At 44.4% G+C, this 13,296-nt stretch overlaps 1 protein-coding gene across 2 annotated transcripts in view; it reads left to right on the forward strand.

Moving 5' to 3' along the window:
- The first annotated feature begins 1,486 nt into the window (after window positions 1-1,486).
- The window catches only part of TOM1L2 (target of myb1 like 2 membrane trafficking protein), a 61,817-nt gene continuing 50,007 nt past the window's right edge, over window positions 1,487-13,296 (forward strand). For both annotated transcript variants that reach the window (XM_065411662.1, XM_065411664.1), the window contains exon 1: window positions 1,487-1,599. In XM_065411662.1, the coding sequence (XP_065267734.1) occupies window positions 1,548-1,599 (52 nt within the window). In that variant the 5' untranslated portion in view covers window positions 1,487-1,547. The remainder of the gene's footprint in view (window positions 1,600-13,296) is intronic.

A 13,296-nucleotide genomic window follows, 5' to 3' on the forward strand; every position in this document is an offset into this window, starting at 1 on the left:
TTTCACATGAAACAGGCCTTCACGAGCAGAACAAACAGTATCCCACCGTTACCTTTTTCAATGTGTTCACTGAACTGCACGCAGTATACAAAGAAACAATAGCACAGTGGGATATTCAGAGAGCCCAATCCTGCACCACTCAACTCAGATTTCTTAGACTTTACTAAACAGCTACCCAGCGCAGGGCCAGAAGACTGTCAAACTCATAGGCCCGATCCTGATCCCATGTAGAAAACCTGCATCGAGTTTAAGGAGAAATTTCCATGCAGAAGAACTGCAGCTTTGGGCACAATGAGTCTTCCCACAACCATCAATGAGCTGTTGCCACAGCCTTCCAAAGGAGCAGAAGAGGGCCCATCCCACTACAAGTATCTATGGGTGAAATTCACCCTAGTGGAGAGGGCATGTACCAGGCTCTATGTTGGGCCTCCACACTGGGGTGAATGTCGCCTCCTAATAAGACTAGATGTACCAGTCAAGAGATGGTATAATGTGCATGTGAGAATTACCAGTAACAGGTTTCTAAACTTTAAGCGCCCATCTGACGCTGCAAATTCTGGCATCACTCAGACTGGGCGGGGGCGGGGGGGGGGGGGGGGGGAATTTACACACACGCTGAGACTAGCCTGCCACACAGCCACCTGCCCAATTGCCACCCATTCTGCCATGCAACCATCCACTCACTGGCCGCCCAGCCTGTCACGCAGCCACCTGTCCACCTACCCATTCAGGCTGCCCCCCACCCACAGCCGCCTGCCCATCTACCCACCCAGCCAGCCACTGCTATCTCCCTAGAAGCTCAGCCGGCCAGCCGCGGGGCCAGGCGATGATCCAGGCAGCCAGAGCCCAAGATGCCCAGCAGGTGGAGGGCGCAGAAGCTGACGAAAGCGGCCACGCGCTCCCCAGACACCCGGCCCCAGTGACACTCGGAGGTCCCGCCAGCTCGTCCCACACCATGGGCACTAGGGCTCGCTGCTAAGGAAGCCTGCGCGGTTGCTAAGCAGAGTCATGTGATCTCAGGCGCAGGGTGACCTCAGAGGCTCTCTCCGTCACGTGACAGACCGCCTCTGCCAATCGCAGCTCAGTTCGGGGGTGACTTCGAACAGCGGGTCTGAAGCTTTTACACCAATCAGAAGGCAAAGAAGCAGTGTCGGCCAATCAGAACCGGTTCTAGATATAGGAGGGCTGGAGCTTCAGCGGACTGGTGTGGCCATTGCCCAATAGAATTGGAGGCTTAGTGGAGGATTGTCCAATGGCGGGAATCGGTAGAGGGGGTTCCTGCCTCTCTTATGTCAGTCAATGTGGTGGTGGGGGGGAATGTAACTCTGGGGCGGGGGCGCTGATTGGCGGAGGGGGCGGGGAGGCAGGACTGACGGTGATTGGCATGGTCCTCCCCCAATGCGGTCGGGGGAGGTGGGTGTCCCGGCCAGTGGGCGGGCTGTTGACGGAGGCGAAGTCCCCGGTTGGTCAGTGAGGGTGCCGGTCAGGGCGAGGAGGAGGCCGCAGCTGGAGCGGAGGCCGGGCCGGCTGTTTGTTGTCATCCCAAGATGGAGTTTCTGCTGGGGAATCCGTTCAGCACCCCGGTGGGGCAGAGCCTGGGTGAGGGGGGGCCGGGGCACAGCCGGGCCTGGGGAGGTGGGCGGAGAGCCTGGGGGGCCGGGGGAGTAAGAGGGGGCAGAGCCGGGCCGGGCAGGAGGGGGCAGAGCCCGAGGGGCGAGGGGGGCCGGGGGAGAGGAGACAGAGGCGGGGGGAATAAAGGGGCGCAGAGCCTGGGGGGTAAGTGGGGGCAGAGCCAGGTTGGGTGGGGGAGGTGGCGGTAGAGCCCGGGGGAGGGGGGCTGGGGAATAAGGGGGCGCAGAACCTGGGGGAGGGTGAGGGGGGGCCGGGGGAGTAAGTAGGGGCAGAGCCAGGCTGAGTGGGGGAGGAGGGGGCAGAGCCCCCGGGGGGGGGGTAAAGGGGGCAGAGCCAGGCTGAGTGGGGGAGGAGGGGGCAGAGCCCCCGGGGGGGGGTAAAGGGGGCAGAGTCAGGCCGAGTGGGGGAGGAGGGGGCAGAGCCCGGGGTGGGGGCTAAAGGGGGCAGAGCCAGGCTGCGTGGGGGAGGAGGGAGTAGTGCCCCTGGGGGGGGGTAAAGAGGGCAGAGCCAGGCTGAGTGGGGGAGGAGGGGGTAGAGCCTGGGGTGGCAGGTAAAGGGGGCAGAGCCAAGCTGGGTGGGGGAAGGAGAGGACAGAGCTCAGGGGGCTAGAGCTGGGCCGGGGGAGGAGCCATGCCTGCAGCAGAGCTGGGGAGGGGCAGATCCGCATAAACGGGACCCCAGCCAGTGGGGGGAGGATGGACTCCAGTAGGGTTAGGCTTGGTGGAGACGGGAGTCCCGCCACAGAAAAGGGTGGGTGAGGGGGGACACAAACCCTGGTGGGATCTAGAGAGTCTGGCACCTTAGGGTGAGAGCTTGTGTGGGGAGGCGCTGGCCAGGTAGGGCTGCAGAGCCCCTGTGGAGGTGAGTGCTGGGGTGCTCATGGCCTGTTCATTGCTGTTGTCCGTGATTCCCAGGGTTGTCCCCAGGGCTTGGTTTGCAAGGTACGGGTGCCCTACTTCACAAACAAAATCCTGCTGAAATCGTCTTTCTCCTGTGGGGTTTCCGGTGACAGCCCAGGTACTAGCGCACCTGTGCTAGTGAAGGCAGGGGACTGGACTCGATGACCTTTCAAGGTCCCTTCCAGTTCTATGAGATAGGTATATCTCCATATATATATAAAGCAGGAGTATAACAGGGCCAAAGCATCATGATGCAGTGGTTCTGCAAAGGGGAACAGAAGTCCCACCTGAAGGATCTTGCCTCACTTCAATCTGCGTTTCTAAGCAACCGGTGTTATGGTGTCCCAGGAAGTCAATTCCTTCCTAGACCCAAATAACCTGTATTTGGGCTGCTGCTTCTTTCCCTTGAATATCTGCTTTGGGGGTTGTATGTTTATATACAGGGAAGGCTGCATAGTTTGGAGACATAAGCACAGGCTTAGAAGTCAACAAGTTCCAAGTTTTAATCCTGTCCCTGCTCTTGGCTTTCTCTCTCTCTTTTTTTTGACCCTGGGCAAGTAAGTCATGCAGGGTATGTGTTCATGGGAGACACCCCCCTCATGTGTTGCCCCAACCCTCTTCCCAGGTGTGTACACAGGTTTTACTGGTGTTTTTAACCCTGGCTAGCTGGAGTCTGGCTTAAAGCCTAGGTTTTACTTTCACTCGGGCTGTGAACTCACTCACCTTGCAATGAGGACACAGACTGAGTGCTGATAGTCCTCCAGAGCCTTCCCACAATTCCCCTGTGTGCCCAATAGGACAGACACATTCTTCCACAATTCACTGGGAAAGAATTATAGAGCGGCTTAGCTTACTGCAGCACAAAGAGCCATGGAATATAACCCCAGAAGTCCTAGTGACACACATAGGAGCGCAGCACCAGTGAGGGCACAGTAACCTGGATAAGGCTTTGCTGTGTGGCTGCTCACCCCTGGGCTAGAGTAACTCTGGTGCTCAGACCCAGGTGCAGATCTTCAGGGAAAACCTTACCCTTAACTACTCTGTGTCTCAGATAATACTTCTCTACCTTGCCTGGGGGTTGTGCAGACTGTGTGAGTACAAAAATGAAAATCCTTTATAAAATGGCAGTTCTGGCCACAAAACCGGAAAGTTCCTATACTTTACCTTCCCACTCCAGCACTCCCTATTAGAACCAAAAGATGTGATCAAACAGATAAGTCTTTGCACTGTGCTTTGAAGATGACTGAACTCTGACTTTGGCAGAATACATATAGCATATGTATATCTGTCAAGCCAGCTGTCAATAGCGATCTCGGGGAGGTTGGTTTGTTCTAGATTATGGTAAGCAGTGCTGACTGTTTCTGGATATAATAATGGTGGTGAAAGTTAAATGTTATCTTAAAGTGGATTTGCTTTGTTGCATTTATCCACCTGATAAGCATCTGCCAGGGCAGCTGTCTGCTTAGCTGCTTGGATAAGGGAGCTACAGGAAACAATGTTAGAGAAAGGAATAGTGTCTGATCTATTTATTGTCTGATTCATTTAACATCAGTAAGTGATGTAACGGTGCCTTCTTAAGTCTTAGTAATTTTATATAATAAAATCTGTGTTCCAGCCTTCTTTTTCTTCTGCTTCTCCATCTATTCCTTGTAATCATGCTCAAGGCATTTAAAGCTTCATGTTAGTTCTTTCATCCCTTTCCTGCCCCTTGTTCTCTTGGAATTAATAATAGACGGTGACTGCCTGTTCAAAGTCTCTTATGACAGCAAAGCTTTGAGTGAGCTATGTTTAAGTCAATTATGCAGCTTTAGTGATGTGTACATACTGTAAGATTCTGTTGTATTTTAAGAATTTTCCTCCTCTTTTGGTGGAAGACATCAGCAGATTTTGTTCTGGAAGAAAAGTTTTGCTGCCTGTCTTATAATTGCCAGGCATGTTTTTCCAAGGTAACAATACAACAAAAGCAAGACTTTCCCACAGAGCGCTGCGTTTGTCCAGGGTTCCGCAGTTCTGCTTGAATGAGCTTGTGAGATACAATTATTTGTTTGTTGTATTATTTCTATTGGTGATTTAAATAAACCCCCATAAATAATTTCGTAGTTCCAGTTAAGCAAGTTGTGTTGAACATTGTGTTGGTGTTTGCAGTCGAGGCCTGATGCTTACCGTATTAGAGAACTGTAGAAAATTATGGAAGGCCGTAAGCGCATGAGGAGTGTGTGTTTTCTCTGCCAGGAAGCAGCAGTGGTTCACATGAAAATTTAATTAGGAGCATACAGAATGTCTTCAGGTAAATGTCAGGTTTGAAAAAGCAGATTTCAGAGAGGGTTTTGAAGAGCGGGGGGAGCTAATACAAGGCATTTCATCTTTCCTCTGAAGCTGGAGCGACCTTTCCAATAAACTGTTGCTTGAAGTATGGTTATGATCAGGAAAATACTATTATTTATTTGGATTACTAGGATGGGATTCTGTTGGACTCAGAGGTTTAGTAATGGGAATATATAGCATCTTTCGCATCTAAACTGGCCGATCAAATTCCAGCCCAGTTCATGGTGTGTGAAAGTTATTTACATCTGATTTTTGGCAAGTTGCTTTCTGTGTCCACTGCACAGAAATCACCACAGCTGCCTTTAACTGAAAAGCACAATGGAAGTGGAAGGAGAGAGGCTATGGATTAGATGGGCTATAAAGAAAATGGACTGTGAAGGTTGAGCTATCTTTTCATCTCTAAAAATGGTCCCCGCAGAGCAGGGCTGAGGTGTGTTGGTGGGGTGTTGTGGGGAAGCTCACTCCGCTGTTGGGATACACCTGGATGCTGTGTGTGAATTTATTTAAACAAATAATACTTGATTCATTTTGTAATGCTTTTCATCTGTACTTCTCAAATGTGGGTAAGTATCATTATCCCCATTTTATAGGTGGGGAAACGGAGGTACAGAGAGGTTAATATAGACAATATACTGCTTCTCAATACATGTTTTATGGGTAAATAGAAGATTACAGTGTCCCCACCAGGCTGTCAGATGACTAGGAGGTTGCGACCATCCCTTCTAGATGTGGTCCTCACCAGTTTTCTACACCTTAGTAACCTTCTGATTGGATTAATGCAGTGCACTCTACACAGGGCTACTCTTGAAGATGACCTGGAAAGTTTGCTTGTTCAGAATGTGGCCCCTCACATGCTTAACTGTGGTTCTGGCACGGAGCATAACATTACAGCTGTGCTCCATGATTGTACTGGCTTTCCAGATGCAATTCAAATTGTTGGACTCAGAACTATAATCCCCTTTTGTGATTTCGGCTCTGTATATCCCTGCCTCTCACCTCAGATTCTACTCCTGTAGTTGAGACCAGCTGAGTCAAATATGCTGATAGTGTCTAGATTTGTAAATCTAGGACTGGTGGCAGAATATTCTTAGTGAAAGGCGCTTGCCTGTGGAATTTACATCTTCTCATGGACTAAAAGAGCCTAAATGTGTTGACTTTCATGGAACAATGTAAAGCTTATCTATTTACCCAGGCTTTTCTGAAGGGTCTAGGCTAAATGTGTGGAGGCTCTCAATGGAGCAGAATGGCTGTGTTGTCGCATCTGTTCAGATTAATTTTAGGTAGTGAATGCAAACCTAGATTTTTATGATAGGCTCACAGAGTAAATTGGGGAAAATAGTTTTATGTGGAAGGGTGAACTCCAGGTAAATCTATATTCTGAGAATGCAAAACATTGTTTAGAAATGCTGCTGACCTGAGAATAGGAAGAATACAGAAAGGTGTGTACTAAAGTGGTGAAGCTAGCACTCTCCCCAGATGATACTACATTTTCCAATAGCAAGAGTCCGTGCGTCCAGGTGGGCATCCTCTCTTTAAATTGCATGCTTAGTTTTGCTTGCTCAAGAGAATCATCTTTAAAGGGTCACTGCTTGATTAAAGGTTATTAAAATAAATATCCTTTCCATATGTTGCTAAACTCATTTTAGATTATTAAAACTGATTGGATTACAAGAATCTGAAGTACAGCTGACCTTTTTGTTCATGCTTCCTGTGTATTTTTTGCTTTTCATTCTGCTTGCACAAGGAAATCAGTTCCATTTTCTACATCTCCTGAACTGGTGAGATCTTTGTAAACACTGCAGGGGAACGTTTAAATCCAAATCAAATCTTGCTGTGTTGAATTTTTGTTAATTTCCTCAAGTGCAAAGGGCTGACAATGAGCAGTGATCTGTGAAATGGGCTCCTCGCAGGTAGAACAAATAGCGAATGTGCACCTTTGGGAACAATGAGGTCCATCATGAGAACTGCTTCAATCAATCCTTTTCAACAGAGACCTAGGAGGCCTGATTGGCTGTGACCAAAAGGCCTTGCTAACCCAGGTCCAGGATAAAACTTGAATGCACAATTACAACTACCTAAAACTTGCAGTCTGACAACAATGTACTAGAAATGGAGAAGGGAGTTTCTGGAGCGAAACCTTGCGCCATGCCCAGAGTAATTTTGGAAGTTGTTTTTCTAATAACCAGGACTCCAAATGTTTGGCACTATAGTACCTTTATGGCTGTCATGCTGCATTTATTAGTCAAACACCAACTGATTCTAAGACCTTTGCCTGAGGATGGAGTGCGGGATTGGACCCTTGCCCGGGAATCCTTTTTCAGCAGGAGGCACAGTGCTAACTGTTGTGATTTACTAAATAGGATTGTTTAAGGAAGTTACAAAAACAGTGTTTCAGCAGAGGATACAGAGGCACTTTATTGAAGCAACAGTGAAACCAGACAACCTTTCAATCGATTTGTATCAAAGCACTCTCAGTTTCCATTTCAAGGCAGTTAAAGTGATGATGAATATGGTGCAGAGAGAATCTGTTTGTAGAGCTTTTTTTCATAAAATGAAATATTGGTGCAGGCTTCTTGGCTCTTAACATCTTTTATTTTCCTTTTTTTTCCCCCATGGGAAATATTTCGATGCTTCCTTGAAATATCCTCTAACATGTTTTATGACAGACTTAAACACATTTGTTCAAGAGCTATTTTTATTTTTAACAGCAAATGCAGGTCTAGAAAAATGTATTATGGTGGACAAGGACAACAAAAACTAAAAATCTAGAGAAAATTAACCCATGTTTCATTGTCCATATGTGCAGTGTCTCTAAATTCCTTTCAGAGTAAATGTTTGCTTTGTTGTGGTGTAAACCTGGTAAGATTCATTCTTCAGGAAAATGCCTTTTCCCAAGGACAAAATCAAGGCTTTAAAGAGCACGTTTATCTGCTTTGCTAGTAAAGTGTTCCATTCTCATGACTTCTGTTGTAAACCCCCCACTCCACCTGCTCAAAAAAAAAAAAAAAAAAGCCAGCATATGTCTTGGGACTTTATACAGAGACACATATGTACAGTGCACTGTTTTGAAGGTGGATTATCCTCCACTACAAAATTGGAATAGCTATTTAGTGTCAGATTTCTAGACACAATATATGGTACTTGAATACATCAAAAAGATGCATGACTTGCCAGCCCACTGTGAATGGGATGGAGATGCTATTCTCTGTATAGGTACCTAAAATAACATGGACTGTGGTCAAAACCCAGTCTCCCAGTGTTCATACAGAATTATGCTAGTCATGCAAAACAGTCTGACGATAAAGTGCTTTTAGTTTTATAAGATTACTTGGATCTGCTTTCACTTCATGATAATGTATTGTGTTGCAGAGAAAATCTCTTAGCAAAATGAATATCTTGCTTTTAAAAGGAGCAAATAAATACTGAGTCATGAATCTGGTAGCTTAGGGAAACTACATATATGTGAGAAGCTGGATAATTACTATAATACCATTTAATACCAGATTCCTAAAGCTGGATTGATTTTTTTTTTTATAGTCACAAAAGCAGATTGCCGCTCATGAAAGTATTAGACTGTGTGTTTTTGAATAATGTAGTTTTATCTGCTGCAGCATAGCATGCTTAAATGTATATTCCATTTGTTTCTAATATAAACCTATATGTACCAGGTTACAATTTGAGGATGGCCAGCTCATAGTTTGATATTGCTTTAAGTCCTATATCTTTAAAAGTGTGCTAAAAAATTAATGGACACCCAATATTTGGTTTTGGTTTTTAAACCTCCCATTGATGTCTCTTTATTTGAAACAATTTGCTTGCGGTACTGTTTCTTGCGTTCTCTACATATGTTTGTGGAATGCTGAATTAAGACAACTTTCATGAAAGGAATGTTAGAACAATTTGAATTCTTAAATTGGGACCAGCCTTTAATAAAACTTTCATTGAAGGTGAATGAGGCGTTTGATATGGTGCTTGGTGATACTTCTGTAAAATGATCTCTTACTGGGAGGAAAGAAACTTTTAGTATTTGGAGAGACGGTGTTGTGTTTAGTTGGGTGGTGTTGGACTGGCCAGCACTTCTGCCTTTTATTCTTGGCTCTGCCAGAGTCTTAGTAGGTGACCTTGGGCTAGTCACTTAATTCTGTGTGCCTTGGTTTCAGAATCTTTACAACATATTGTTGATGAGAGGCTAAAATGTTTAAGTGCTTTGAACTCATTGGAAGAAAGATTCTTATAGCAGCCCCAAGTATTATGAAATATACTCAAGGGTGAGCCTGTTTGTGGTGGCTAGTGTTTGGTGTAATATCAAAGGGATTTTTGTGACGACTGGTGCTGTGAACCTGCACAGGTCCTGCAGCACTAGCATTCAAACACAGCTTTCTGCTTGCATCCATGCAAACATCTTAGGAAGTGTTACTTCTCTGCATTTTAAAAACTGGTTTAATGTGGGAGGGCAAAAACCCAATCCTCTCTAAACAGCCATGTCTGCTGTGTTTTAGTCACATACTATGCTGCCAGAAGATCTACTTTATTCCTGATTATTCTGTTTATTCATTTCAGTTATTCTTCCTTGAAAAGGATTCTTTTGAAAGAGGCTGGTTCTTGTGCCCAAGAAAGCGTTAACCTGAATGCCTAGCTATATCTGAACCCCTTTTCCCTTAAGAGCAGATGGTTTACTTTAGTTTAACGAGTTGTTTCTCCACGGTTCCAAATCTTCCAACTCTCTTATTTATAAATACTCCTAAAGCTGTTCCAGAAGGTGAAATGAAAATGGAGTCAACCAATCTATCAGCCTCTTTTAAAAAACAAAACACTACATTACGACTGTCCTGTACAATCTGGAGCAGTATGATGAGTAATGCAGGGATCAAATGCTATAGTCAATAGTGTAATAAAGTATCCCAAAAAATCAAGGGTTGCATAAATGCATAAATTAATTAAGTGTATTTGTATCAAGACAATGCCGAGGTCAGACTATCCACACTGGACCATATTTGCCATTGCTTCTCTAACTTGGGAATCAGAGTAACCCAGGAACCCTCCAGGGGCTCAGCGTATGAACATTGCCAAACTATGCCACAAGATGCAAAGAGGAGGCTGACTCGTCACAAGCAGTGTCAGGAGACCGAGAAGACAAGTACACGTTCCAGTTAAACCTGTTGTATGCGTTGGGTAAGAGCTTGTAAATCTGGTTATTGTATGGCAGGCATGGGCAGACTGTTCTCCCAGTTAGCAGTCGGACATTCTGGCCTAGAAAGAGTGACTGCCAGGCAAGAGCTAGGCTGTTAAAATTCGGGTCAGAAGATGCCATGCAAAATGAGAGCAGATAATTGTTACAAACTTGTTACACTTCTAGGCTGTGTCTACACTTAAAATGCTCCGACGACACAGCTGTGGCACTGTAGTGTTTCAGTGTAGATGCTTATCTCTTCTGTTGCTTTGGGTAACCCGCCTCCCTGAGAGGTAGTAGCTAAGTTGACAGAAGAATTCTGTTAACTTAGCCATGTTGCATCCTTTGTATTTTATGGGATACATCTGCTGAGAGAAGTGTAGTGAACTTTGCATTTGACAAGAATAATGGGAATAAAAAAAAATTCATATTCATGGCATGGCTGAGGTAATATGGCAGAAGGGACCTTAATGCTGACTTTTGAGTGCTTGTTTCTCCACTTTAACCTTGCATTCATTACAGCTTTCTTCATTTATTTTCCCAATGGTTTTTTTTTTTTTTAAGAAAAAGACATTCTTCTCCTCCCCGCCCCCAAAAAATCCAACAACTCATGATTAGACTTACAGAAATTGCAAGCTCCAACAGCTTTGCCAGCAGAGCTTGAAGGTTCCTTTAAACCTCAAAGGGTTGCAGTCCTGCAGCGCTTAGTAATTCTGGGCCACTTTGGCTTCCCCAAGCTAACAAATGCATCCTGAAGTCCACCCGTTCTTAACAGAAGCATCCTACTTGCATTCTGAGAACCAAATACTACTTTTAATGGGGAAGTATGAAATTACTTGTTTTCAGCATTGGTAATTTTAAAAAGACTGATCATGATGATTTCAAAGTTAGCCCTTTAAGTCTCTGTGAGAACAATCCAAGAGGGGAAGTCTGAAGTCTCTACTTTCAATCATTTTTGATCTAGAAAAGCCGAAGAATGGTTGTCTTTTCCCCTTGTATTCGCATAACTCAAACTGTTTAACTGGTTCCTTGTGGACTAAAATGTTGCCTGCTTGACTTCTATCTAAAGGGTTTATTTTTGGAGCTGTAGAAGATACATTGATGAGATAGTGGTTACTGTAGATTAAAATGTAATGGCGTTAAGAATGTTAAGCAAAAGAGTTTGCATTGAGTCCTTTGTCAGTTAAGCCATCTGGAGTTTTGATTGCTTAGTATCTATGAAAGAGCACCCCTGTTGTGTGCTAAATTGCTTATCTGTATATTAAGCAGATGTTGACCACTACATAATTTGGCTACTTGCTTTTCATCTCACTATTTAGACTCTTAGGCTCTGCTAGCACGTTTTGTTTATAATCTAGAAATCTGTCTTGTATCATTGTGAGCAGTTATAATCCGAGTGCTCTGGAGTATTTCCCAAGAAATCAAGTACATGGCAAGCGATGTCACAATAACAGGGACACAAGCAGAAGAAAAGGTGCAAGCAAGGAACCTTGATTTATGGGTGCCATTATGTCTTGCCACTAGGGCCTGATGTGGAATAGGCAATAATAAATAATTTGGTTTATCTGTGAACTGTCTTCTATAGTGATGACATTTTAAGTTCTAAGTCAGGGGTAGGCAACCTATGGCACGCGTGCCAAAGGCAGCACGCAAGCTGATTTTCAGTGGCACTCACACTGCCTGGGTCCTGGCCACTGGTCCGGGGGGCTCTGCATTTTAATTTAATTTTAAATGAAGCTTCTTAAACATTTTAAAAAACTTATTTACTTTACATACAACAATAGTTTAGTTATATATTATAGACTTATAGAAAGAGACCTTTTAAAAACATTAATGTATGACTGGCACGCGAAACCTTAAATTAGAGTGAATAAATGAAGACTCGGCACACCACTTCTGAAAGGTTGCCGACCCCTGTTCTAAGTAAAAGGGTATTTTAGAGAAAAGAAACAGCGTACCACCAATATATTTTGCTAAGATTTGGGAAATACTGCTAAACATCAAATCATTTATTAACCAAGAAATTATTGTGGCAGCCATAAAATGGTTGGCTAATCAGAGTAAGATCAGTTTTTATTTACAGGCATAATGAGCAATTAAGTTTGAGCAGCTGTCAGACTTGGAAAGTGATTAAAGTTCAACAGAAAACAAAATGGGTCAGCATTTGGTTGTGATTGTTTTCTTGACATTGCAGCTCATTAGTGTGTGTGTGTTGTAGTTACTATAATAAGTAAAGCAGCCTTTAAAATCTCTATCTAATGCAGTGGCTTAACATAATGAGTGAGTGGTGAAGATCTGGTTTCCAACAAAGTTCCCTGGAAGCATAAATTTTTTTTTTGATGCAGCTGGATGAGTTGGGAGTTTTTGTATGGACCTCTTCTGGGGATGGTGGCAGAGTCAGGTGGTGCAATGCAAGACCTTATTTGAGGAGGAGAATGTGGAATGGTCTGTGAGGTCCTTGACACCATATAGCTCTATCCCAACAGAAAGTGATGACTTCACCCACCTACAAGACATCCTTTTCTAACAGATTTTTTATTTCATTGACCCAATCTGAAACTTTTTATGGATTTTTTTTTTGGTTCATAAAATCTTCAGGATTTTGGCTTTTTGTCCTGATTTGGGATGGGAAACACTTTTTTTAAGTTTGAATTCCTGCAGGACTGGAAAACTGTTTCCTGCCCAGTACTAATGAAAATTGCAAAGAAATTTTCCAGATATAAAATGTAGCACCTAAGCTCTATTTTGGCTTCATGGCTAAACATTGCACTGGGCCATGAAACCCAAGGGCTTGGAAGCAGAATTGAAATCGTTAACCCTCGGGTCAGTAGAGACTGAGGAGCTACATTTTGAAGGCAGTACAAGAAGGGTTACATGCGTGCATCTTGTTAACCATTGTAGGATTTATGCCCAGAACTTCCGAACAAGTGCTTTGAAAATGTAACCCCCTAAGCATTTGCCCGACTAATGAGCGTGGCCTCTTGGAAGGGGCGGCTGACAACAGACTACCCCAATGGAAACGGCTTTAGCGCAAAATTATTTCTTTCACCTGATAGGGCTTCATTGAATCCAACTTCCATAGAAAGGAAACTTTTAAAACTAGTGTCGGTGCTGTACTAGTTAAGCCACAGGAGCTTGAGTGAGGCAGAGATTGTTGCCTTTTAACAAAGTCTACTGTGTTCTTTTTAGCGGTGTGAAGGAAGGCTATGGATTAGAGAAGCAAATTGATGCACTTCCTGGTGCGTATTGCAACTTGGCTACCTCTAAAAG

Source organism: Emys orbicularis, chromosome 10 (genome assembly GCF_028017835.1).
Source record: "Emys orbicularis isolate rEmyOrb1 chromosome 10, rEmyOrb1.hap1, whole genome shotgun sequence".
In the NCBI taxonomy this organism is placed as follows: Eukaryota; Metazoa; Chordata; order Testudines; family Emydidae; genus Emys; species Emys orbicularis.